Genomic DNA, 27,805 nt, shown 5'->3' on the forward strand with positions numbered 1-27,805 from the left:
GTTGTTGAAAATAGCAGGATTTCCTTCTTTCTCATGGCTGAGTAATATTCCATTGTGTGTATATATACACCATTATCATCTTTATCCATTCATCCATATATGAACAGTTAGGTTGTTTCCATATCTTGGCTATCGTGAATAATGCTGCAATGAACGTGGGAGTGCAGGTATCTCTTTGTGATCCTGTTTGCATTTCCTATGGATACATACCCAGAAGTGGGATTGCTGGATCATATGGCAGTTCTATTTTTAATTTATTGAGGAACCTCCATACTGCTTTCCATAGTGCCTGTATCAATTTCCATTCGTACCAACAGTGCATAAGGGTTCCCTTTTCTCCACGTCCTCACCAACACTTGTTATATCTTGTCTTTTTGATGACAGTCATTCTAACAGGTGTGAAATGATTGCATTGCATTTCATTTGGACAGCACTGCTCTATAGCCATAAACTTCCACTCACTGAGCACTGTGATAATCTCCAAAGTATACTACACCAGCTTTGTATGACACAGCAAAATTCTTCAGGTTTTTAGTATCAGTACTTCACCTGTCAGTAGCCTAATGAAGAGCAATAGTAAATAAGAGACCAGTGAAATACGTTGAATGTCTAAGGGACACCTGAAAAGAAGAAGGCAAGGAATGGCTATTCTAGTGTACAATGGAGTCACAACACATGACTGAAATCTCTGCATAAAAATTAGGACTAGTCAGGGCTTCCCTGGTGGCATAGTGGTTAAGAATCCGCCTGCCAAGGCACAGGACAAGGGTTCGAGCCCTAGTCCAGGAAGATCCCACACGCGGCAGAGCAACGAAGGCCGTGCTCCACAACTACTAAGCCCTCGTGCCACAACTACTGAAGCCTGCTCACCTAGAGTCCGCGCTCCGCAACAAGAGAAGCCACCTCAATGAGAAGCCCGCACACCACAATGAAGAGTAGCCCCCGCTCACTGCAACTAGAGAAAGCCCGTGTGCAGCAACAAAGACCCAATGCAGCCAAAAAAAATAATAATAAAATAAATAAAAATTTATTTAAAAAAAATTAAGACTAGTCAAAATTATTCTTAAAAATCCCTTAAATTATCTATGAAGTAAAATAAATGTGGTTTTCTGTCAAGAACAAGTGCATACCTCCCATCTCAAGTTCTTGACAGGGTAAAACCTCACTGAATTTTATTTTTTTCTCTTTTACAAATGGGTGTTTCTTTTACAAAGATAGTGTTTCACTCTTGAATCTGGTGGAGAAATATAAATTAAGGAATGTTTTAAAAAATCTTACAGGTCAGAAATAGATGCACACAAATATAGTCAACTGATCTTTGACAAAGGAGCAAAGACAACTCAATGGAGAAAGGATGGTTTTTTCAACTGGATATTAAGAAGAAGAAAAAAAGAAAAAAAGAAGAAAGAAATCTAGACACAAACCTTACACACTTCACAAAAATCAACTCTAAATGGATCAGAAACCTAAATGTAAAGCACAAAACTATGACACTTCTAGAAAATAACATAGGAGAAAAAGTAGGTAACCTTAGGTTTGGTGATGACTTTTTAGCTATAACACCAAAAGCACAATCTATGTAAAAAAATTGGTAAGCTGGAGTTCATTAACATTAAAAACTTCAGCTCTGCCAAAAATGCTGTTAAGAGAATAAAAACATGAGCAGACACCAAAAACAACGGAAACTACGAACGTGTGCAGCCTGCGAAAAAGAGACCCCAAACACAGTAAGTTAAGCAAAATAAGAAGATAGAGAAACACACAGCAGGTGAAGGAGCAAGGTAAAAACCCACCAGACCAAACAAAAGGAAATAGGCAGTCTACCTGAAAAAGAATTCAGAGTAATGATAGTAAAGATGATCCAAAATCTTGGAAACAAAATGGACAAAATACAAGAAACGTTTAACAAGGACCTAGAAGAACTAAAAAGTGAACAAACCATGATGACCAACACAATAAATGAAATTAAAAATTTTCTAGAAGGAATCCATAGCAGAATAACTGAGGCTGAAGAACGGATAAGTGACCTGGAAGATAAAATAGTGGAAATAACTACTGCAGAGCAGAATAAAGAAAAAAGAATGAAAAGATTTGAGGACAGTCTTAGAGACCTCTGGGACAACGTTAAACACACCAACATTCGAATTATAGGGGTCCCAGAGAAGAAGAGAAAAAGAAACGTTCTGAGAAAATATTTGAAGAGATTATAGTTGAAAACTTCCCTAACATGGGAAAGGAAACAGTCACCCAACTCCAGGAAGGACAGAGAGTCCCATACAGGGTAAACCCTAGGAAAAACATACCAAGACACATATTAATCAAACTACTGAAAATTAAATACAAAGAAAAAATAATAAAAACAGCAAGGGAAAAACAACAAATAACATACAAGGGAATGCCCATAAGGTTAACAGCTGATCTTTCAGCAGAAACTCTGCAAGCCAGAAGGGAGTGGAAGGACACATTTAAAGTGATGAAAGGGAAAAACCTACAACAAAGATTACCCTACCCAGCAAGGATCTCATTCAGATTCAACAAGGAAATTAAAATGTTTACAGACAAGCAAAAGCTAAGAGAATTCAGCACCACCAAACCAGCTTTACAACAAATGCTAAAGGAACTTCTCTAGGCAGTAAACACAAGAGAAGGAAAAGACCTACAATAACAAACCCAAAACAATTAAGAAAATGGTAATAGGAACATACATATCAATAACTACCTTAAATGTAAATGGATTAAATGCTCCAACCAAAAGACACAGACTGGCTGAATGGGTACAAAAACAAGCCCCATATATATGCTGTCTACAAGAGAGCCACTTTAGACCTAGGGACATATACAAGCTGAAAGTGAGGGGATGGAAAAAGATATGCCATGTAAATGGAAATCAAAAAGAAAGCTGGAGTAGCAATTCTCATGTCAGACAAAATAGATTTTAAAATAAAGACTATTACAAGAGACAAAGAAGGACACTACATAATGATCAAGGGATCAATCCAAGAAGAAGATATAACAACTGTAAATATTTATGCACCCAACATAGGAGCACCTCAATACATAAGGCAAATGCTAACAGCCATAAAAGGGGAAACTGACAGTAACACAATCATAGAAGGGGACTTTAACACCCCACTTTCACCAATAGACAGATCATCCAAAATGAAAATAAATAAGGAAACACAAGCTTTAAATGATACATTAAACAAGATGGACTTAATTGATATTTATAGGACATCCCATCCAAAAACAACAGAATACACTTTCTTCTCAAGTGCTCATGGAATGTTCTCCAAGATAGATCATACCTTGGGTCACAAACCAAGCCTTGGTAAATGTAAGAAAACTGAAATCGTATCAAGTATCTTTTCTGACCACAATGCTGTGAGACTAGATACCAATTACAGGAAAAAATCTGTAAAAAATACAAACACATGGAGGCTAAACAATACACTACTTAATAACCAAGAGATCACTGAAGAAATCAAAGAGGAAATCAAAAAATACCTAGAAACAAATGACAATGAAAACATGATGACCCAAAACCTATGGGATGCAGCAAAAGCAGTTCTAAGAGGGAAGTTTATAGCAATACAATCCTACCTAAAGAAATAAGAAACATCTCAAATAAACAACCTAACCTTACACCTAAAGCAATTAGAGAAAGAACAAAAAAAAACCCCCAAAGTTAGCAGAAGGAAAGAAATCATAAAGATCAGATCAGAAATAAATGAAAAAGAAATGAAGGAAACAATAGCAAAGATCAATAAAACTAAAAGCTGGTTCTTTGAGAAGATAGACAAAATTGATAAACTGCTTGCTTGACTCATCAAGAAAAAAAGGGAGAACACTCAAATCAATAGAATTAGAAATGAAAAAGAAGTAATAACTGACACTGCAGAAATACAAAGGATCATGAGAGATTTACTACAAGCAACTCTATGCCAATAAAATGGACAAATTCTTAGAAAAGCACAACCGTCTGAGACTAAACCAGGAAGAAATAGAAAATATAAGCAGACCAATCACAAGCACTGAAAATTGATACTGTGATTAAAAATCTTCCAACAAACAAAAGCCCAGGACCAGATGGATTCACAGGCGAATTCTATCAAACATTTAGAGAAGAGCTAACACCTATCCTTCTCAAACTCTTCCAGTATATAGCAGAGGGAAGAACACTCCCAAACTCATTCTATGAGGCCACCATCACCCTGATACCAAAACGAGACAGAGATGTCACAAAGAAAGAAAACTACAGGCCAATATCACTGATAAACATAGATGCAAAACTCCTCAACAAAATACTAGCAAACAGAATCCAACATCACATTAAAAGATCATACACCATGAACAAGTGGGGTTTATCCCAGGAATGCAAGGATTCTTCAATATACGTAAATCAATCAATGTGATACACCATACTAACAAACTGAAGTAGGAAAACCATATGATCATCTCAATAGATGCAGAAAAAGCTTTCGACAAAATTCAACACCCATTTATGATAAAAACCCTGCAGAAAGTAGGCACAGAGGGAACTTACCTCAACATAATAAAGGCCATATATGACAGACCCACAGCCAACATCGTTCTCAGTGGTGGAAAACTGAAATCATTTCCACTAAGATCAGGAACAAGACAAGGTTGCGCACTCTCACCACTCTTATTCAACATAGTTTTGGAAGTTTTAGCCACAGCAATCAGAGAAGAAAAAGAAATAAAAGGAATCCAAATCAGAAAAGAAGTAAAGCTGTCACTGTTTGCAGATGACATGATCCTGTACATAGAGAATCCCAAAGATGCTACCAGAAAACTACTAGAGCTAATCAATGAATCTGGTAAAATAGCAGGATACAAAATTAATGCACAGAAATCTCTTGCATTCCTATACATTAAGGATGAAAAATGTGAAAGAGAAATTAAGGAAACAGTCCCATTTACCAATGCAACAAAAAGAATAAAACAGCTAGGAATAAACCTACCTAAGGAGAAAAAAGACCTGTATGCAGAAAACTACAAAACACTGATGAAAGAAATTAAAGATGATACAAACAGATGGAGAGATATACCATGTTCTTGGATTGGAAGAATCAACACTGTGTAAATGACTATACTACACAAAGCAATCTACAGATTCAGCGCAATCCCTATCAAACTACCAATGGCATTTTTCACAGAACTAGAAGAAAACATTTCACAATTTGTATGGAAACACAAAAGACCCCGAATAACCATAGCAATCTTGAGAAAGAAAAACGGAGCTGGAGGAATCAGGCTCCCTGACTTCAGACTATACTACAACACTACAGTAATGAAGACAGTATGGTATTGGTACAAAAACAGAAATAAATCAATGGAACAGGATAGAAAGCCCATAGATAAACCCACACACATATGGTCACCTTATTTTTGATAAAGGAGGCAAGACTATACAATGGAGAAAAGACAGCCTCTTCAATAAGTGGTGCTGGGAAAACTGGACAGCTACATGTAAAAGAATGAAATTAGATCACTCCCTAACACCACACACAAAAATAAACTCAAAATGGATTAAAGACCTAAATGTAAGGCCAGACACTATAGAACTCTTAGAGGAAAACATTTGGCACAACACTCTATGACATAAGTCACAGCAAGATCCTTTTTGACCCACCTCCTAGAGAAATGGAAATAAAAACAAAAATAAACAAATGGGACCTAATGAAACTTCAAAGATTTGCACAGCATAGGAAATCATAAACAAGAGAAAAGACAACCCTCAGAATGGGAGAAAATATTTGCAAATGAAGCAACTGACAAAGGATTAATCTCCAACAGTGACAAGCAGCTCATGTAGCTCAATATCAAAAAAACAAACAACCAAATCCAAAAATGAGCAGAAGATCTAAATAGACATTTCTCCAAAGAAGATATACAGATTGCCAACAAATACATGAAAAAATGCTCAACATCACTAATCATTAGAGAAATGTAAATCAAAACTACAATGAGATATCACCTCACACCAGTCAGAATGGCCAGAATGGCCATCATCAAAAAATCTACAAACAGTAAATGCTGGAGCGGGTGTGGAGAAAAGGGAACCCTCTTGAACTGTTGGTGGGAATGTAAATTGATACAGCCACTATGGAGAACAGTATGGAGGTTCCTTAAAAAACTACAACTAGAACTACCATACAACCCAGCAATCCCACTACTGGGCATATACCCTGAGAAAACCATAATTCAAAAAGAGTCATGTACCACAATGTTCTTTGCAGCACTATTTACAACAGCCAGGACATGGAAGCAACCTAAGTGTCGATCGACAGATGAATGGATAAAGAAGATGTGCCACATATATACAATGGAATATGACTCAGCCATAAAAAGAAATGAAATTGAGTTATTTGTAGTGAGGTGGATGGACCTAGAGTCTGTCATACAGAGTGAAGTAAGTCAGAAAGAGAAAAACAAATACCGTATGCTAACATATATATATGGAATCAAAAAAAAATGGTTCTAAAGAATCTAAGGGCAGGACAGGAATAAAGATGCAGACGTAGAAAATGGACTTGAGGACACACAGAGGGGAAAGGGTAAGCTGGGACGAAGTTAGAGACTGGCATGGACACATATATACTACCAAATGTAAATTAGATAGCTAGTGGGAAGCAGCTGCATAGCACAGGGAGATCAGCTCGGTGCTTTGTGACCATCTAAAGGGGTGGAATAGGGAGGGTGGGAGGGAGATGCAAGAGGGAGGAGATATGGGGATATATTTATATGTATAGCTGATTCACTTTGTTATAAAGCAGAAACTAACACACCATTGTAAAGCAATTATACTCCAATAAAGATGCTAAAAAAAAAAAAGTAGAAGCAACCAAGCTATCCTTCAGTAGGTGAATGGAAAAACTGTGGTATATCCATAGAATGGAGTATTAGTCACCATATGAAATATGAGCTATCAAGCCAGAAAAAGACATGAAGGAACCTTAAACACATACTGCTAAGTGAAAGAAGCCAGTCTGAAAAGGCTACATATGGAATGATTCCAAGTAGCCTACATTATGGAAAATGCAAAACTACAGAGACAGTAAAAAGATGAGTGGTTGCCAGAGGTGAGAGGAGTGGGATGAATAAATAGAACACAGGGCATTTTTAGGCTGGTGAAACCATTCTGTATGATACAATAATTAGCACTGTACAATACACAAAGTGTACCTAATGTAAACTGCTGACTTTAATCATAATGTATCAGCATATGTTCAACAATTGTAACAAATGTACCACACTAGTGCAAGATGCCACTAATAGGGAAAAATGAGAGGCAGGAAGGAGATAATGTGGGAACTTTATAATTTCTGGGCAATTTTTCTGTAAATCTGAAACTGCCCTAAAAAATAAAGTCTATTAAAGAGATTTAAAGGTAACCGGCTTTAGAACTGTAAAAAAATTCGAAATAGAAAATAAAGAAAACAAAGAAAGCATAAAAAACAAAGCTTAAAACAAGTAGACTGGGCTTCCCTGGTGGCGCAGTGATTGAGAATCTGCCTGCTAATGCAGGGGACACGGGTTCGAGCCCTGGTCTGGGAAGATTCCACATGCCGCGGAGCGACTGGGCCCGTGAGCCACAACTACTGAGCCTGCGCGGCTGGAGCCTGTGCTCCGCAACAAGAGAGGCTGCAACAGTGAGAGGCCCGCGCACCGCGCTGAAGAGTGGCCCCCGCTTGCCACAACCAGAGAAAGCCCTTTCACAGAAACGAAGACCCAACACAGCCAAAATAAATTAATTAATAATTTAAAAAAAAAAACAAGTAGACTAACATGAAACCAACATGTCAGTAGTTATAATAAATGTTAGTAAGATAAACTTCCCTATGAAAAGACAGTGACTTGAATGGGCCAAAAAGGAAAAACCTCACAAAGGTATTCAACATAGCTAAAACAAAATGGCAAAGGTAAAAGGCTGAACAAAGATACACTGGAGAAGTACAAAGAAGAACAGTGGAAAAAATAGCTCATTGTTACTGAAATAAAGAAAAAGGCAGGGCACAATACATAAATAAAACAAATTGGACTGTTTTACATTGAAAAAGGTACATAAAGATATGAAATGCATGAATCTTTTTGTGCACTGATATATGTATATATATATATATATATATATATATATATATATATATATAAAGTGGAAACCGCTGAAATCTCAGGAGAAAAATCACATACACACACAGGAAACTTAATTCATTTCTCTGAATCATTCATGGACTAAAAATAGTCAAAAACTGTTAAGAACATAATAGTAATTAAAAATGCTGATTTAATAAGTATATATTGAATTCTGTAACCTATAGAGAATAATTTTTCCAGAATCTGTAGAATATTTATAAAACATTATTATACAGTAGGCCTCCCAAATATAGATAAATCTCTAAGCATAAATTTTATAGGGCACATTTTCTGGTCAACATTCAGTAAACATAAATCTACGTAACAAAGTCAAAATTTACATATTCAACTACCTAGAGACTGAAATGATTTCATTTAGCTTCTTCCAAATAGATTTTAGTTTCCTCCAAAATCAGTGCAACAAAATAAGCAGGAAATTATCTTAAATACCACACTTCAATCCTGCTCAAGAATTAACAAGTGTAAGAGTCAAGGAAGCCAAGAATTCCAGCCAATTCTCCATTCCTTCCCAGAGGCCACAGCCTACTTCCATAGACATATTTCAAGGCACAGAGACAGGAGAACAACCTTCTCAAATAAATAATTTTCTTGAAAATAAAGGAAAGCTCTCCCATTCATCTAGCAATTTGCCCCACTGTGAATGAAGAGCTCTTCCACAGGGCCAACCCACTGGAAAAGATCAAGTAAGGATCTATTCCAACACTTAAGTACAAACAAGCTAGAAAGAAAATAAACCTGTACTTCACTTCCTGACAGGAAGAGATCCCAGGTATTTACTTTATAGACTGTCTTATATCAAACAGAACTGAGAAATCCACTATCACGTAAGAGGTGCAAAAAACTTTCAAAAGACCATGGCTTCTTTGGAGTCAACGTAATTTTGTAATTCAACATATACTTACAGAGCAACTGTTTTAAAATGTCAGCATGCTAGGTACACTCAGGAATATAAATCTTAATAAGATACACTCAACTTCAAAGGTTTACAAACTAGTACAAGAAATAATCTCTATTTGGGGGGTTCAGAATTGGTAATTAAATTGTTTGAATCTTCCTTAGCCTTACTAATCTTTGGTCTGCTTTGTTTATCAGTTTCTGATAGTAGGTATTGAAATTTCCTGTTCTGACTGTGGATCAGTCAAGGATGCTCCTTAAAATTACCTTAAAATATTCTGAGACTATGTTGCTAGATGCATACACAGTCAGAATTATTATATTATCTTGGTGGGCTATTCCTTTTTTCATTATGTAGTTTACCAAAATATCCCTATTGATGTTGTTTTTGCCTTAAATTCTACTGTTTGACTCACTGCCACCCTCCTCCCCAACCCCCTTTTGCCAGGTGGAGCTGAAGACTCTCACCCATGGGAAAGGAGATGGCAGAATGTCTGCTTGACAGCTTTTGGACTGAGAAGGAAATAAGATTCTTTTTTTCTTTTTTCTAATTAAAAAAAGATTTTTTAAAATTTATTTAATTTATTTATTTTTGGCTGTGTTGGGTCTTCCTTGCTGCGCGTGGGCTTTCTCTACTTGTGGCAAGCAGGGGCTACTCTTCGTTGAGGTGTGCGGGCTTCTCATTGCAGTAGCTTCTCTTGTTGCGGAGCATGGGCTCCAGGCATGCGCAGGCTTCAGTATTTGTGGCACATGGGCTCAGTATTCGTGGATTGCGGGCTCTAGAGCGCAGGCTCAGTAGTTGTGGCACATGGGCTTAGCTGCTCCACAGCATGTGGGATCTTCCCAGACCAGGGCTCGAACCTGTGTCCCCTGCATTGGCAGGTGGATTCTTAACCACTGCGCCACCAGGGAAGCCCCAAGGATCTTTTGTAAAACAAAGGTTTTAAATTTTGATGAAGTCCAATTTATCTTTTTTTTTTTCTACTGTGGCTCATGCTTTTAGTGTCATGTATAAGAACTCTTCATCTAGCCCTCAGTCCCAAAGATGTTTTCCTTTGTTTTCTTCTAAAAGTTCTATGGTTTTACATTTTACATTTAAGTTGCAATTTCACTTTGAGTTAATTTTATACAAGGCATGTGGTTTAGGTTGTAGTTTATTTTTTTGGCTTATGGATGTCCAACTGCCCAGCATCATTTGTTGAAAAGTCTATCCTTGCACCACTTAATTTGTATGTGCTTTTAATACGAAGACTCATTCTTATCTGCCTTCAATTCCGGGAAATTCTCTGGCATTAGCTCTTCAAATATTGTTTCCCTGCTGTTCCCTCTATTCTTTCCTTCACATATGGGAGGCTCTCTATCTTTCCCCCATGTCTCTTAACTTACCTTTCCTTCTTTGTATCTCTTTGTATCTTTGTGTTGCATCCTGAGTTGAATTCATTAGTACTATCTTTCAATTCATTTCCTCTTTAACTGGGCCCAGTCTAAAGCTTATCCAACATACTTTTTTTTTTTTAACTTTCATAACTGCATTTTATATTTCCAGAACTTTTAATTGGTTCTTTTCTAAATCCACCTCTTGATTCTCATCTGCTCAGTTTTGTTTCACAACTTCCTAGAAGTTTACCCATGGGTGTTATTCCTTCATCATTCTGATGAATTTAAATATGTTTATTTGAAATTTATTTTCAGATTGCTTTATTATAATTTTGTTGGGTGTGAATTTTTCTCCGGATTATTGTCTTTCTTTCTTAGTACTAGTTATACTGGTTTGCTTTGGAATTTTAATTTGCTAGCTCTTCTTGAATAGGAATGCTTCCTCTCTTTTTCTCTCTCCCTTTCTTCCTCTCTCACGCCTCCCTGTCTAATGCCACTGTCTTCCATCTTCATCAAAGCAGAGGCCTCCAGTCTAGAGCCAGGTCTTACACTGGCAGCTCAGGGTTCCTATCCTTCGGTGATACTAGGGACACTAGGGATATCATAAACCCAGTCACATCGTGGCCAGCTCCTGGTCACACTGCTATCTTATTCCCCTGCCACCCCAGAAACAAAACTTGAAACGAGCCACAGACCCAGGCAGCTTTGTTCAGTTTCTTTTCATAGGCAGGACAATCCCACCCCAGCTCCTAGTTTCCAGCAGTGAGACTTCGTCTAGTCCCCATCCAGGCATGAAGTTCCTTTGGTCCCTATACCCTCAAGCAGTGTTTCCCACTTTTTTTGACATCTTGGGATACTTAGAAAATAACAGCATCTGTACGGCACACAGATAGATGGATGACTCTGTTCCGTACCCAGAAATGATGGCTGGAGGCTCTGACTACCCTCAGACCACCTAGTTGCCCTGAAGCCTGAGAAAAATCAGTATTTCACATACTGGTAAACTCATTCACAGCATGTTCCTTTAGAAGTAATGCTCTGAAAGAATCAACTCCCAGCACACTCTGCCTATTTCTGAACTTGGTTCTGTTCCTAGTCCACAGTTAACTGGTTATTAAAATACAAGTATAGGGCTTCCCTGGTGGCGCAGTGCTTGAGGGTCTGCCTGCCGATGCAGGGGACACGGGTTCGTGCCCCGGTCCGGGAGGATCCCACATGCCGCGGAGCGGCTGGGCCCATGGGCCATGGCCGCTGGGCCTGCGCGTCCGAAGCCTGTGCTCCGCAACGGGAGAGGCCGCGGCGGTGAGAGGCCTGCGTACCGCAAAAAAAAAAAAAATTAAAAAAAATACAAGTATGTCAACAACATACTCCATTTATCATTACTATGCATTTGAAGCAGAATATAGAATTTAAAGCATGAACTTAAAGGGTCATCATAACCACAAGTCTGTGCTTTTCCCTCTGTTTAGAGCACCCTCCTCTCAACTTCTCTGCATCACCTTTTCCTACTCCTTCAGGTTTCAGTTTAGATGTCGCTTAAGCAAGGTTGCTTTTCATGACTCCAGTCTCACCACCAAGTATGGGGTCAGAGCTTCTCAGGATTTTGCGTGCTACTGTATTGGATTATTATAGTATTGTATTATCATTGCCTAGTGTATTGTGTTATTATTGTCTATTATTATTACCTTTGACAATAACCTCCTTGATGGCATAAACTGCCTTTTTCACTCCTGTATTTCCAGATCTAGCACAGTGCCTGTACTAAGCATGAACTCAATAAATATTTTAATATCACCTATAACAGAGTTCCATGGTAAGGACTATAAAGTAATAGTGAAGAGTGGGGCTCCTGAGCCAGAAATTCCTGGGCTTAACAAATAACAAATGTTGACGAGGATGTGGAGAAAAGGGAACCCTCCTACACTGTTGGTGGGAATGTAAATTGGTGCAGCCACTGTGGAGAACAGTATGGAGGTTTCTCAAAAACCTAAAAATAGAACTACCATATGATTCAGCAATTCCACTCCTGGGTATATATCCGAAAAACAACAAAACACTAATTCGAAAAGATACATGTGCTCCAGTGTTCAAAGCAGCACAATTTACACCTACCAAGACATGGATACAACTTAAGTGTCCATCAACAGATGAATGAATAAAGAAGATGTGGTATATATATGCACAATGGAATACTACTCAGCCATAAAAAAGAGTAAAATTGTGCCGCTGGCAGCAACATGGATGGATTTGGAGGGCATTATGCTAAGTGAAATAAGTCAGAGAAAGACAAATACTATATGCTATCACTTATACGTGGAATCTAAAAACTACAACAAACTAGTGAATAAAGCAAAAAAGAAGCAAACTTACAGATATAGAGAAAAAACGTTATCAGTGGGGAGAGGGAAGGAGGGGCAATATAGGGGAAGGGAGAAAAAAGGGATATGGAATTATATGAAATCACGTGTGTGAAACTTTTGGAAATTGTAAAGCACTACAGAAGTTAAATAATCGTTCATTCAATTAAAAAGAAAATCCTGGGATTAAATACCAGTTCTACCACTTACTGTGTAATTTAGAAAAGTTACTTAGCCTCTCTACACTTTAGTTTCCTCATCTGTAAAATGTATGTCACAGTTCAACTCCTATTACTTGCTGTGTAACCCTGGGCAAGCTCCTTTGCCTCTCTTGGTTTTGGTTCCTGCATCAAGCAGTGTTCTAAGGATTAACTCAGACAACATACATCAGGTAACTAGCACTTGCTTGCTTCCACTTCACGCTGAAAAGGGACAACACCATAGCTCAGCCTTGAGCACAGCTGCAGACTCAACACTTTTCTGAGCCTACATGGTATCCTGGTTGAAAAGGCTTTCTATTGCCATAGGAGCAATAAGGATTATCTTCATATCCACAATTTTTTCAGGCAAAGTGGAGGGCAATGTCAATGAGAACCTGAAAGAATAATTTTAAGTACAAATTTAATGTACCTAAAGGAAACACACACACACACATCTAACAGACTGGACCATTCTAACTCAAAATGTGAGAAGAGAAAGCCTCCATGAGAATCCATTTCCAAAATGAAGGCATCCACTACATTTAGCTGTATCCCAAACCCTACTGCTGGGAAGGGCACATAAAACTAGGAGAGGATGCCTGTCAGATAAGAAATTCAAATATGGGAGAACTAATGCAGCAAACCACTTTAAAGTTCAAGTTATGATGTACAGATATAGAGATTCTACTTTCAAGCACTACGTTTTTAATATAATAGTTTAATGAGGAATAGAGTCTAGTAATTGAGAGAAAAATTGATCACTGACTGATAACAAAGAAAACTGTAATTCAGACCAAAAGGAAATAAAGTAATAATCTTGGCATCAAGCAGACTGGAAAACAAATTCTGACTCTGTCATCTCCCACTGGTGTAAACTTCAGCAAATAACAACTCTCTGATCCTGAGCTTCCTCCTCTGCAAAATGAGGATCATGATGCTCACCTCACAGGAAGCGGGAGAATTAAATGAGAAATCAGGTATGAAGTGCCCAGCACCATGCCCAACTCATGACTGGTGCTCAACAAACACTAGTTCCCTCCACTACTGCCCATGCTCCTTTTATCAGCAAGCATCATAAAAGGGTTTGGATCCTGCTAAAATGCATTTCCTCATGTCTGGATTCACAAATTTATCAGTCTGTTTGCAAGCAAACTCTCTGAGATAAGCCTGAGTTACACAGGCCCAAGATCTGGTGAGCAACCTGACCTGGATCAGTGTGGACGTCTGGCTCCCAGGCCAAAGCCTAGAAAGACTGACCGGGCCCAGAATGCAGCATGGGTGGCCAGGAGACAGCCAGAGACTAGAGCAGCCAAAAAGAGGGAGGATTACTTGAGCTTCGGCTCCCGTCCTTCGCTTGTGTACTGCCAACAGATGAGCCCGATCAGATCCTGTACCCTGGCGCTGGCCATTGTCACCACGGTCATTGGCAGCAGTCTGTCCTGGCTTGAGTGCAGGGGGAGGTAGACATCGATCTTCTTGGTTGCTGTTGTGCCTACATGACCCTGTGGACAGAGCACATGCATGAGGGTAAAGCACACAGTTCCGGTCATGCAGACCCTACTGAGCTACAACGACTGCCCTCCAGGGCCTGTGTTCTCATCCTTTTCGCACAGGGCCTGTGTTCTCATCCCTTTTGCACATACCAGCGTATGAGCCTGGGGTGGTCCCAAAGTGGAAACATTGTCTAGTTTTAAGGGTTTTTTTTCTTCTTCTTTAATTTTAATTTTCTAATGTTCTAATGGATCCAGCTCTGCCAGCAGTAAGGTAAATGAGCACTACGACTAAAATAAACAAATCAGAGTGGTGAGCAGACCTAACGTTTGGTATCAGGAGATTTGCTTTGTTACTTATTCAGTGTGACCTTGGAAAAGTCATCATCAGACCTTGGCATAAACTGCCCTCCCTGAAAACTGCCATATCACTCCTTGAGACCTTGGGATAGGCTGCCATATTCTCCAAGGAAGCATTTAGCAGTACTGGAACCAGGGGCTTGCCTTCTCAGAGACGATGGGGGGCTAATTCCATTACGCAGTACATCTGTTACTTCACTCATCTGAACTGAAGTTCAAGGGTCTCTGGTCTTATTACTGTCCTAATAACCATACTCACACTGATCTACATGTCCCTAATCTCTCCCACACACCTCTTTCTCCTCCCTCCCAAACCCTCCACTCTCCTCTGGAACTCCTGCACTAATCAGCAAACTTCCATACATCATTACTTTTTTTTTTTTTGCCGTACGCGGGCCTCTCACTGTTGTGGCCTCCCCCGTTGCGGAGCACAGGCTCCGGACGCGCAGGCTCAGCGGCCATGGCTCACAGGCCCAGCCACTCCGCGGCATGTGGGATCTTCCTGGACCGGGGCACGAACCCGTGTCCCCTGCATTGGCAGGCAGACTCTCAACCACTGCGCCACCAGGGAAGCCCCATCATTACTTCTTTTTAAAAAACATTCCCTCCACCTTTTTGCCTTAATTGAAACCTGCTGATCATAAGGATACTACTTCCTCTGCTGTCCAGAAGACTCTTTTGCTTTGTTCTTTTTAACCCCCAAATCCTTAAGGCCAGGAGGTGGAGTAGGTATTCTTGTTCCTGCTACTTCCAAACTATTAATTCTCCTTTCTTACAAAAACCCCTGTTCCTTTGAGACCCAAGTCATCCAACTACACCATCCTCTCCCTCTCCTTTTCTGTTACCCACCACCCTTTCTTTGGTCATTCTCCTCCCTCACTGAAGGCCTGAGCTCTTGGCTCATAGTCTTTCCCACCCCAATTCCTGTCACCATTCCTGGCAATTTCATCTAAAAGAACAATGTGTCCAATACGCAAGTGCCTCAATCCCTAGACCACATCATCCCCAGTGCCTTTTCATCCACCACCTCAAATCACTTATTGTGGTGGGTACACCAGAGATCTGCACTAACTCCAAAATCTCAAGTTAGAACATCCACTCACTGAATACACTTTTTTTTGTAATTTTACTTTTGTTTATTTATTTTTAAATTTTGGCTGCACCATGCGGCTTGCAGGATCTCAGTTCCTGGACCAGGGATTGAACCCGGGCCATGGCAGTCAAAGCGCCGAATCCTAACCACTAGACCACAGGGTTAAAATCTGAATACACTTCAATATACCTCTACTTCATCTGTTCAAGTAGTCCCTCAAATTCTCCAACCTATAATCTGTTGAACCACCACCTTTTAATTATCTTTCAGTCACCCTTATTTCCCAATACCACCCTCCAGATTACATGAGCCATTATAATCGTTCCTTTGCAAATACAGTTTTTATACTCTCTTCCTCCACTGGACACAATTCACAGAACCCCAATCTTGTATGAACCCAACCCTCTGCATTGCCCAGCTAAACATCACTGGAGAAAAATCATGTAACTGTACAGATTGATTTTACTTTAAATTCATGATGATAAACCTCAAACAGACACTCAACACTGTATAGCAAGCCTATTATATCTCTTGATCCAACCTGCACCCCACCTGAGACCACTAGCGCATGCTTTTGCTTCTCTCCTCAAACTTCCCATGAACCTCACCTCTTGACCTTCAGCTCCTGTCCTTCCCTCGTGTATTGCCAACAGATGAAAAATACTGTGGACCCTTGAACAACACAGGTTTGAACTGCGAGGGTGCACTTCCACGTGAATTTTTTTCACTTGATATGGGCTACAGTACTATAGGATCCACAGTTTGTTGAATCTGTGGATACCAAACTGCAGCATCAAATTTGATCATGTTACACTCCTGTTGAAATTCCTTCAGTGAGTGGCTCCTATGATACTTTGAATAAAATCCAAATTCCATGCAGTGTGCAACAAAGTGCTGCGTGATCTGACCCCTGCCTAGCCCTCCAACATCATCTACTGCCACTCTCCCCCCACCCCCCAACCCCGTGCTTCAGCTACACCAGCCTTCTAGAAGTGCCCTGAATGTGTGTACCTTGCCTGCTTCTTCCCCTTTTAAGGCCATAGCAAGTGCTACTGCTAGATTCACGTATCTAGAAGGCTCTTTCTCATGATTTTTGCATCCTCTATTATGTGGCCTCGGGCAGATTACCTAACTCTCTGCTCTTCCATGTCCTCATACATAAAATGATAATAATAGGACGTGCTATCTATCAGAGGACTGACTCTTGTGAGGATTATTATTATTGTTGTTATTCAAGGCTGAGCTCATATGACCCCTCCTCAGAGAAACCTCCACTGATAATCCTATAGAAAGAAGACCCTTCCACAGTTATCCTCTCACACATATGCTGTTCATTTCCTTCGGAGCACTTAACAATTTGATATTATATACTTATTTATGTACATCTTCAGTGTATGCCGTCCCCACTAGCCTCTGAGCTTCCATGAGGGGAATCATAGTAACGTCTGCTTTGTTTACTGCTCTATACACAATGGCTAGCACTGTGCCTTGCGCACAGAAGACTCTCCAAAAAAAATCTGTTGAACTACAGAATGAATGCATGAATGAGTCAAATGCCTACTGGGACACATGGTAGGAACTCAATAAATGTTAGTTTCTTCCATCCATCTCACTTGCCCTTTTCTATGGGTCTGTTTCCTGATAGCAGATGGAGATGGAGGGACTTGAGCAATCAAGTGGTTCCTTAACACTCTATACAGAATTCTATCGATCTAATAAGGTGGGAAAAAATATCAGAACTAGGGTAAGGAAATACATAAAATCAGTTTAAAAAACATTTTTAGAGAGATTCCACTTCTCAAATAACCCAGCATCTAATATTAGATCCACTGGGGTTTTTTTCTGTTTTTTTTTTTTTTACTGAGTTGTCTACGTTATAAAGCAAATAATAAAAAAGTAATTCTCCTACATAATGCTCTCTCCCTATCCCTCTCACGCATCCACATGCGTGCACGCGCACACACACACACACACGAGCACGTGCGCGTGTATTTTTCAGCTTGGAAGTAGTAACTCCAAGGACTAGAAAAGATGTCTCTAAACAGCTAGTGTTTTGATCCTGTCAGGCAGTCAAAAGGTTAAAATTAAAACAGTGGCAATCTTTCTGGAGTGGGTTTATGGCCCTCTTACCACTCTCTTCTCAACCTCATTTTCAGAACCCCTAATTGCTGTCACTGCTCTCCTTATTTCTGTTTATTCCTCCTCCTTCTTCTGAAGAACTGGAGCTGAGGGGCTATAGGAATCACAATATCTAAAGATACAAAGATTCAATGAAATGACAAATGTGAATGTACTTTGCAAACTATAAAGTGCTTTAGAAATGCAGCACAGTACATTAGAAAGGACCTAAGTTTTATAATCAGACCCATTTCTATTACTCAAGTCTATTACAAGGTCACATGAGGCCAAAGATGGATGCTATAGGAGCCCTAATAATAATACCTATTATTATAACAAAAACTAGCATTTATTTAGAGCTAAATAAACTCTGCTAAACGTTTGCCTAAGTTATCTCATTTAATTTTCACAATCACTATAAGAGGGAGGGTTCTATCATTACCCTCATAATAAAAATGATAAAACTAAAGCTTATAAGACTACAGTCATCTGCTCAAGATCTCATAACCAAAGTGAAGAGCCGGGACTCAAAGCCATGTCTGTCTGACTCAAAGGCCTCTACTTTAAACATCAACACCTTCTTTCACTAAAGTTATCCTAAATATAATCAATTCCCACTCTCCAAGGCTTGAAAATCATCTCCCCCTCCTTCTCACAAACATGCCAACAGCACTGCCTAAAGCAGTCTCCTACAGAAGGAGCACTCTGAGGGGCTGCCCAAGGAGAACCGGTAAGGATTGAGACTCCAGAGATCATTGCCACTGTCAGCTGACTGCAGGCAAGTCACCACTGTTTAGGAAATGAAAGCAGATAGTTATATGGTACTCCTACCCATCCCTTTACCCTCTTCATTTCATAGTGAAATAGCAAGTGTGGGGAAAACTATGAGAATAAATATAGCAGATACTTATTAAATGAATGAAGCATTTTATTTTTTTAATCTTCTAATTCCATCTTGAGGCACTGATGACAGGAGAAAAGTGCCTTGCACAAACCTTGAAATTATATATTTTTTAATAAGGAGCCTCTTCTGAAAAAACTCAAAAGGTGGTGGCAGTTAGCTCTATCTAATAGTCCCTGTGTTGCAATATTTAGAGAGAATCATCTAAAACATAAAACAATCCATCAATATAATAGAAAGTAATTAACTTATTAAAAAAAAAGTGACCAAAGAATTAAAAGTATTCATCACACATCAAGGCAAGCAATATTCCAAAGAGTAACATCTAACTATTAAAAAGCAACCAGCAATAAACAAAGATCATATACAGATTCACTGCATGGCAATTTATGTGTTCCACAGGAGTGGGGAAATGGAGGCATAATTAGAGCACAAGGAAAGGGTCACCAGAGAGACAGGGAAAACTGGTTTAGCTCCATCTTTCCCAATCACTCATGCATTCAACAAACACCCACTGAAACACCATATTGGGCTCTGAAGACAAAATTAAGTAAGACAAAATGCAGACCTTCATCAAATTCATGGTCTGTTGAAGGTCTATACTGTACATTGTGATCAAAGCTTTAAGAGGGAAAGTACAGGCTATTACGAGAGCTCAGAAACAACCCAGACTAAAGGGGGTTGGAAAAGGCCTCCCAGATAAAAAAATAAAAAATAAAAACCTTACCCTTCCATCCAATAGAACCACTAGCCCAAGGAAAAGACACTTACTGTATTTAAACACCTTCTATACCAATATACAAAAAAGTGAATATGAGTTCTCCCTGAGACAAAGGATTATGAGCGTTTAGTTTTAATTTTCTGCTTTATATTTTTCTGCACTTTCTATACCAAGCATGTTATTACTTTTATAATTAGAAACAAAATAGTAAATATTATAATTAAATGAGAAAAAAGGGGATAAAAAGAACTACTGGGCTTCCCTGGTGGCGCAGTGGTTGAGAGTCCGCCTGCCGATGCAGGGGACGCGGGTTCGTGCCCCGGTCCGGGAAGATCCCACATGCCGCAGAGCGGCTGGGCCCTTGAGCCATGGCCGCTGAGCCTGCGCGTCCGGAGCCTGTGCTCCGCAACGGGAGAGGCCACAACAGTGAGAGGCCCGCGTACCGCAAAAAAAAAAAAAAAAAAAAAAAAAAAAAGAACTACTACACAGAGCTTAAGAGTTTTAGGTAAGAGAAAGAGAGGATCAACTTTGAAAATGTAGCCTATGTTAAGGCATCCAGCAGAATTTACTAAGGACACATTATGTGCCAGTTGCTGTGACAGGCTGTTGGAAAAAATAAGTTGAAAATCTAACTCAGACACCTTTCAACGGCAAGTTAAGTAATTTTTACCAAAGAAAAATGAAAAGTAATAAACCCATATCGAGCTAACTAATTTGGAGTTGAACAACTCTTTCCAGAGCAGCCCCTAAATCAGGAAATGGCCCTAATTCAGGTTTTAGAACAAAAAGAAAAGTATTTCTGAAGCAAAACTATTCCTCAACACAACTGCAACTGATGAAGACAACTAGACTCCAGAGTTCATATCACATGGCCTGTCCATGACTTGATGGCCTAGCAAATGCAGCCCAAATCTCAAACTCAACATGTCCAAGACCTGTTTCCTCCTTCAGCTTGTCTCTCATTCTATATTTGATCTCAGTTAAGGCTTTCACCACCTACTCTGTCACTCAAGCTAAGAACCTTAACTCTTTTTTCTGTCTCATCTTTCAAATGTCTCTGAAAATCTCTCAAATCTTCCTCCTCAATGCCACTGCCCTAGTTCAAGCTTCATCATCTCTCAGCAAGACTGCTGTAGCAATCTCCCAACTATCTCCCTGTCTCTAAAATCTCTCCTCTCTCCAAATCTTAATTTCCTTACTGCTATCAAAGCGATTTTTCTCTAATCACTGAACATGCCTATCACTGAGAATACATGATGGCTCTCCCCAGTGTTAGCATTCCAGCTCTTTAGCATGGCAATTAATACCCTTTGCAATCTGGTCCCAATGTATCATCAATGAAGTATATTGAAGAGAAGTTAAGAGCATAGATTTGGGGTCAGCCAGATCCAGGTTTGAATCCAGACTCTGCCACTTCCTTAGCTGCTAGACCTGAGACATTGGGCAGGTATCTGTACTTCTCAGAACCTCCATTCCCTTACTTAGAAAAGCAAATAAAATGTATATAAAATGCCTGACACATAGCCGCTAATCAAGAAGTGTACCTCTTCTTCTGTCCTTCAATTCAAATGTCTCCTTTTCCTAGAAGGTGGAAGTCGAAATTAATTTCCTCTTCTCTGCCCCCTAACAAACTGACTTGCATAGCCTTATGGCTTCATTTTTCTCTACCTACCATTACAACCTCCTTCCCCACCCTCTCATGTAACTGTAAAGGGAAAAACTGTATCTCACCCATTTTGTATTCTCCAAGGGCAAAGAATATAGCAGGGGTGTGGTGTTAGCTTACTGAATTGAAAGAAGTCCTCAGAATGTCTCTCAAAATGGACCCACCACACCTAGCACTTCTCTCGTATCCCAGGTAAACTGGTTATACCTCTTCCACTTCCCAGGCCATTCTTCAGGAGCCCTCTTTCTCCTCTAAAATATCCCCAGCACCTAACATAGGGATGACATATAGTAGTTACTTACACATATCGATGGAGTGAATGATTAATATTCTTTTAACACATGATTTTTAAACTCTTGCATTATATTATAGCATACAGAGGTACTATCAACCTGTTCCCCTATTATTAAATGGACGTTGTTTCTAATATTTCACTATTGTGAATTATATTCTCAGAAACATTCTCTTCTATAAATGTTTGTACATATATTCTAAGGAGTAGATTACTAGGCCAAAGAGTATCAGTGCTTTGTGGCTTGTGATATATACTGCAAAAGCTCACTTTTTTTAAAAAGTGTCTCTAAGCCAATCATGAAATATCAGTACTATGAACTATAGGTCACCCAATTAATAATTAGTTCATAAAATGTAAAGATAATAAATTTAAAATAACTTCTATATATGGAATATGAATGGGTACAGAAATGAAATACACAGAATTTCAACATGATGAATTAAAACATTACATCTGTGCCAGATTTTTTTCCCATCTGATCCCATTAATTAAAATAATATACATTTTGCTGCCTATCATAAAGTTGATTTCAAAATTATGTACCTGCTAATTTCCAAAATGAGGGAAGCAGGAAGAACAATAGATAGCATTCAGTTCCAAATCATCCTGAATTAAGAAACATTCATATCAAGTGAGTTAGCTGAATTAAGTCTTAAGGACAGAAGGTTCAGTTAACAGCACTACTTAACATCAAGGTTTGTCAGTAATAAATTGAATATCAGATCTCAAAACTGTTGCTAAGTGTTCAATTTCTCTGTCAGGGGAAAGGAACAGAGTAAGGATAGACAGCTTGGCTTCTGCAATTAAAGAGACAAAAAGCAGGCAACATTATTCCATTAGTCACAACTGCACAAGCAGATCATTATATGTAATTTTAAGGTAGAAATAAATATATCAGTGTATCCCGACAATATAATGATGCAAATTGATAAAAGGGTTATTTGTAGCCTTCAAAACTTAAAACTCTCTTAAATAATGGCTGCAGTTCCATTCCACCAGTACCTTCTTCCCTTAACAAGGACCAAAGAATGCTATAGTCTACAAATGGCCTAGTCTTTAATAACATGATACCCAGACTTGGTACAGGGGTCTCAGATTACCACTACTCTGATGATGATTTAGGGACTTCATTTAATCAGAGTAAGGATTTTAAACAAAATCAAGCCTAATTCTGGTCTAAGCCAGGTTTAATTGACCATGGCTACATGAAGAGGAAACAAAAACCCCAAACCCCATACTGAAGCATTCTGCTCTCAGTAAGTGCTGGCTTTATGAGCTCAGGCAAAGAACTCACTTTTGTACATTCAAAATGGTGGCACAGAACTTATGAATAGATTTTGCATAAAATTCTATGACAAATCCATTCAGAACTAGGGGCTTGGCTTTGTAGTGCTATCTTAACCCTCAATAAATCAGGAATGCTTAAAGCCTATTAAATTATCATTTCCCTGATCTGGCACCTGCAGTCAAGTTAATTTGTCAAAAACATTCCTACAGTCTGTCACTGGACACTGTATTTTCTGACAAGTTAAGTTTAAGATCAAATTGACAAAATCTCAATTTTCTCTGAATCACCAACCTTGGTTCCATTAAGCTTTTATTATTAAGAACGTCAACTGTCACTCTTTCTTTAACAAGGTCAAGTTCTGGTCTGGGTACCTCCAGGATCCTTATTCTATTAATTGGGACAAGCGAGGCATTGCAGTGTGGTGGTTAAAAGTATAAGTTGTAGAGTCAGAAAGACCTGGGTTCAGTTCTCAGCAATGCCACTTACTGTGTGTCCTTGGACAATTTTATTTAACCTTTCTGGGTCACTATTTCCACACAGAAATAGTGTATTATAAAAGTACCTCTTCATGGATTTGTTGAAAGGATTCAATGAGACTACGCATGTAAAGCACTTATCACTGTGCCTAGTCCACGGTAAATACTCAGGAAATGTTGGCTGTTCATTAAGTTGCCTTTTTTCCCCTCTACTTTTACATTCATAGACTTAAAAACAAACAAACCAAAAAAAAACAAAAATACTTTATTACCATTCATACTTTTAAAACTGCAGGGAATTTTCAAAAGAGTTTCAGCAAACGGTTGTCCTACGACGTCTCCTGAACAGCTTCCACTGATGAGGTCCCTGCCACCCTCTGAAGTGGACCCTTGGCTTCAGTCTGCAGGCAAACAGTTTTGACGGCTAGAACTTTTTTTTTTTCGTTGAGGGACACTTTCTCTGCAGATTTTCCTCACTGATCTTAGTTCTAGCCCTCAGAAACCTGGAACAAACTTACCTCCACTTCCACAGACACCCCTTCACATACATGAGGACCTCAAACAAAGTAGCTCAGTTCCTAAACACTGCAGTATGAGCCACGCTGTAACCCTTCTCAGCGTACAGCACAGTATAGAAAGTGACATTTCCCTCGGCTTTTCCTAAGCTGATGATTTTCTTGAATTTTCTTTCTGTAACATCTGTGACAAATATAAATTTATAGTCCCGCACCTGAAACAAGAAAGGGGGCTGGTGCTCTCAAGGAGCCTCCCCATTTAAAATAAACCCGCCATAGTTTGATGTCCTGTCTTTTCTCACTTTAAGAAGAAATGCCTAGAGCTACTGGTTTACGCAATCTGTTATCAAGTGAAATTTGAGTAATAGCCTTGAATAATTCTTTTTTTCAAGACATCGACTGAAAGACCAGCAATCATTCATGTTTAAATACAGGTAAGAAATTTTACAAAATGGGGGGTGGGGGGGAAGGAGGGAGGATGAAGGGAAAAAAAGAAAGCCTACCCATACTGCACCTGGAATAAAAACCGTTTTCTCGAAGTCTAAATTCAGAAAGCAGTCCTTGAAAATGTCAGTTTTTACCATGACATTTTATGATTATGTTTGCTTAGGACCTCTCCGCAGAGTCTACAGAACTGGTCTGCACCCAGTCCTTCCAGCCTTGAGCTGCGTAACTTTGGGCAAGCCCATAACATCTCTGAAAGTCAATTTCCTCAGTCATGAAACACGGATGAGACTACCTCAATAGACTCACTGGACGTACGAAGCAAAAATAAAGCATGTTAAAATGCTCTGTGAACTGCAAATTGTCATACAGTGTCAATTATTTCTTATTACTTTTACTTATGCTGTTGCTCAGACCAGGCAGATCTTCAACAAAAAGTCCCTTCAAACAAGGTTGAGAAGCAGAGGCAATAGGAAAAGATCTCTATTTCTTCAGAGAGAAGAGCCATAGCATTCTCTTCTCATTCAGCCTCAGGATGGTTATAGCCTGTACCAGGAGGTGCTCTCACACAAGCACAATCCAGTCATCTGAAAGCATAATGGGATGTAAAGTGTCCATTTTGAATTTTCATGGCCATTGTGGGATTCTTTAGATCATTAATGTTACACAGCACTTTGCATTTAATTATACAAACAATGGGTTCTATAATGATGAGAATATCAGGGAAAGGTAATTTGCATGAACTAAGCCCCATCACCTAGGGTAAGTTTAGGGACCTCTTCATTATTAAATCATTTATATAATAAAGGCAATATGCTTTAAAAGTAAAAATAGGTTTTTTGAAACCATAAAGAAGAGTTACATGTTTTAAACTCTATCAATGATCATAATACAATGAGTCTTTTTAAGATTTAATATCAACTTTTAAAATTAAAACTCAATGGGGAATGTATACTTGGCTCCATTACTAGATGATGTATCTTTAGAAAAGGTTACAGTATAGCCATTATCATCCTCCTAAACTATATGGAAAATCTGGTACAACCCTCCAAGTACCCCAAGGACAATTTAATTCCAGAGATAGTGAAGTATTTGGAGAATATAAAATTGTATAAATATTGAAGGAAATAATTCAGGTGCATCGATCATATTCACTTCTTGCAGGGTTTCAGTTGGTTAAATGTTTCAAAAGTTTTAAATGTCAATATACAATTTAAAAGTTATATTGTGTCCTTGATTTTGAATAGTTTTTTAAAACCCACAAATTTATATACTGTAGTAGGTTCATGACTGTTTTAAGCACTTTAAGACTCAATGTTTCTTAATGATATAATTCAAAAATTTCACTGAATCATAATTCAGTAACTCATAAAAACCTCTTAAAATTAATCTTTCACGCATATCTAGCTTATCCAAAGTTAGAATTTAATTAGATGGCCTTGGCACAAATGGGCTTACTACTTTATTTGATCAATCAGTGTATGTCTCTTCAGTAATTATAATGAATTCAAGTCCCTGATGCACCTCCTAGCAAACAATGTAAAAACATCAGACAAAATGGAAATAAATAGCTTTATATTTCTCCAATTACAACATTCACTTTCATCCTCAAAATGCACATGTGAAATAAGTGGGATAGGTGTTATTCTCAATAGGAAAAGGCCACACAAAGGACCTACACCCCTGGTGACAAAGAAAGATGCTTGTCTGCAGCAGAAAATACATGTTTTTTACATTATGAAAATGATACAACTGCAAAGAGCCAACTGAGAAAGTTTGCATTAAACAGTTTGAAAGTACATACTGAAACATAAATAGGAGCAAAAGAACTAGATTATTATTTATTGAGAACACTTCCTGTTGGGAAGACTCACTTCTAACTATATATAAAATTTACAATTGAGAAGAATCCAAAAAGTCTGACTCTCAGGCCTTTATCCCAGATACAATAAAAGGAATACTTCTTTACTGTTGGGTACATAGAAGGGGCTCAATAAATCCTCACTCACCATGTTTCAGAGGTTAAAAACACAAGGGAACACCAGCTCCCTTAAGAGTAGGCAGAATCCTCCGCTTCTGTTCTCAAAAAGCAGTGGTCAAGTAGCAACTCATGGGCCCCAGAGAATCCTTACTCTTGGGTTAAGAGCCTCATCAGTAATTGTGAGGTGTATCTGTACTAAAAGTGGCTACCCAGGTGGTAGTACCCAAATGTGCTTTGATGATGACAAAGGGAGAAAAAAACAGTTTGGTCCTTGGAGAGACAGGCAAGCTGCCTATGACATCAACATGGCACAAGCTCCAACACAAGCAAAAGGTCTGATGAGACAAAGGCCCATCTCAGGTTGCAATTCTCTGTGGAAACAGGCAGCGGCGAGGCCTGCTCACTTGCAGGAACTGACAAATCACTCGGGTACCAGGGTCTCCCGGGTTTCTCCTCAGCCCTCTGGCATTATTTCCCTCCTGTTCATCCTGAGTCTTAGTCAGTCCGATCTCCTCTGAGGTCCTAACTAAACCAGACACAGGGAGAATCGGGATTTTATCTTATTAAAATAGATATGGCTAATTTGTCTTTTCAAATTCATTTTAAATTAAATTGGATTTCCTCGGAAGGCTGCTAGGTCAGTTCCCCTGCTGCGAAATGCAGGACAAAGGTTAATTGCACGCCCTTCACCAGCTCTTCTACTCTCCTGGGCAGGCTCTGATAACCTGCCCCCAAGAGGTGGGAAGGCTTCAGTTTATTGGGCGATAATGTTGCCATTAGAGCCATTTACCATTATGCCAAGAAACATTTCAATTTTTTTTTTACCTAAATAACAAGATATGATAGCAATAACAAGAATGAAATGCAACAATGTTACCAATTGGTGGTTAGTTCTTCTAAAATGCAAAAACCCAAAGAATAAGACCTAACCTTGCTTTCCTAAAAGGCCCCAACAGATGCAAATGTACACACCCTCCTGGAGCAAACAGTTTTCTGGTTCCAGTGTAAAATTCCATTAACATTTTCACTTAATTTATCTCGTTTAAACTGTCTATGTTCATGAAAATTTAACCCAGTAATTCCCTGTTATACAAAGCATAACAGAGTATGAATATTTAAATACAATGTAAATAAAACACTTTATCAATTATATTTTTGTATTCTAAATTAGTGACTTCACTTAGCATGTCTGCCTTGCACAGCACCACACAATTTTTCAATTAAAGGTCCAGATGTTTCAAAGGCTCCAGTAGGCAACAGCAGTTATGAGAAATGCTTTATCTGCATTGTAATCATCACCACCACATCAGCTCCAGGCTGCATTAACATACTCATGTTTTATTCCTGCTCCCCTTCTAACAGAGCAGGTAATTATACAACACAGTGGAGAAACACAATCCTAAGGGCTGGACAATTTCCTTACAAGCATCCACCTGAGCAACACATTTTCTTAA

General features: G+C 38.9%; 1 protein-coding gene across 6 annotated transcripts in view; it reads right to left on the reverse strand.

Moving 5' to 3' along the window:
* Nucleotides 1–27,805, reverse strand: part of MAPKAP1 (MAPK associated protein 1) — a 230,461-nt gene that overhangs the window by 116,996 nt on the left and 85,660 nt on the right. For all 6 annotated transcript variants that reach the window (XM_079925849.1, XM_079925852.1, XM_079925850.1 and 3 more), the window contains one exon: nucleotides 14,333–14,505. In XM_079925849.1, the coding sequence (XP_079781975.1) occupies nucleotides 14,333–14,505 (173 nt within the window). The remainder of the gene's footprint in view (nucleotides 1–14,332; nucleotides 14,506–27,805) is intronic.

The sequence above is a fragment of the Stenella coeruleoalba genome (assembly GCF_951394435.1).
Source record: "Stenella coeruleoalba genome assembly, chromosome: 7".
NCBI lineage: Eukaryota > Metazoa > Chordata > Mammalia > Artiodactyla > Delphinidae > Stenella > Stenella coeruleoalba.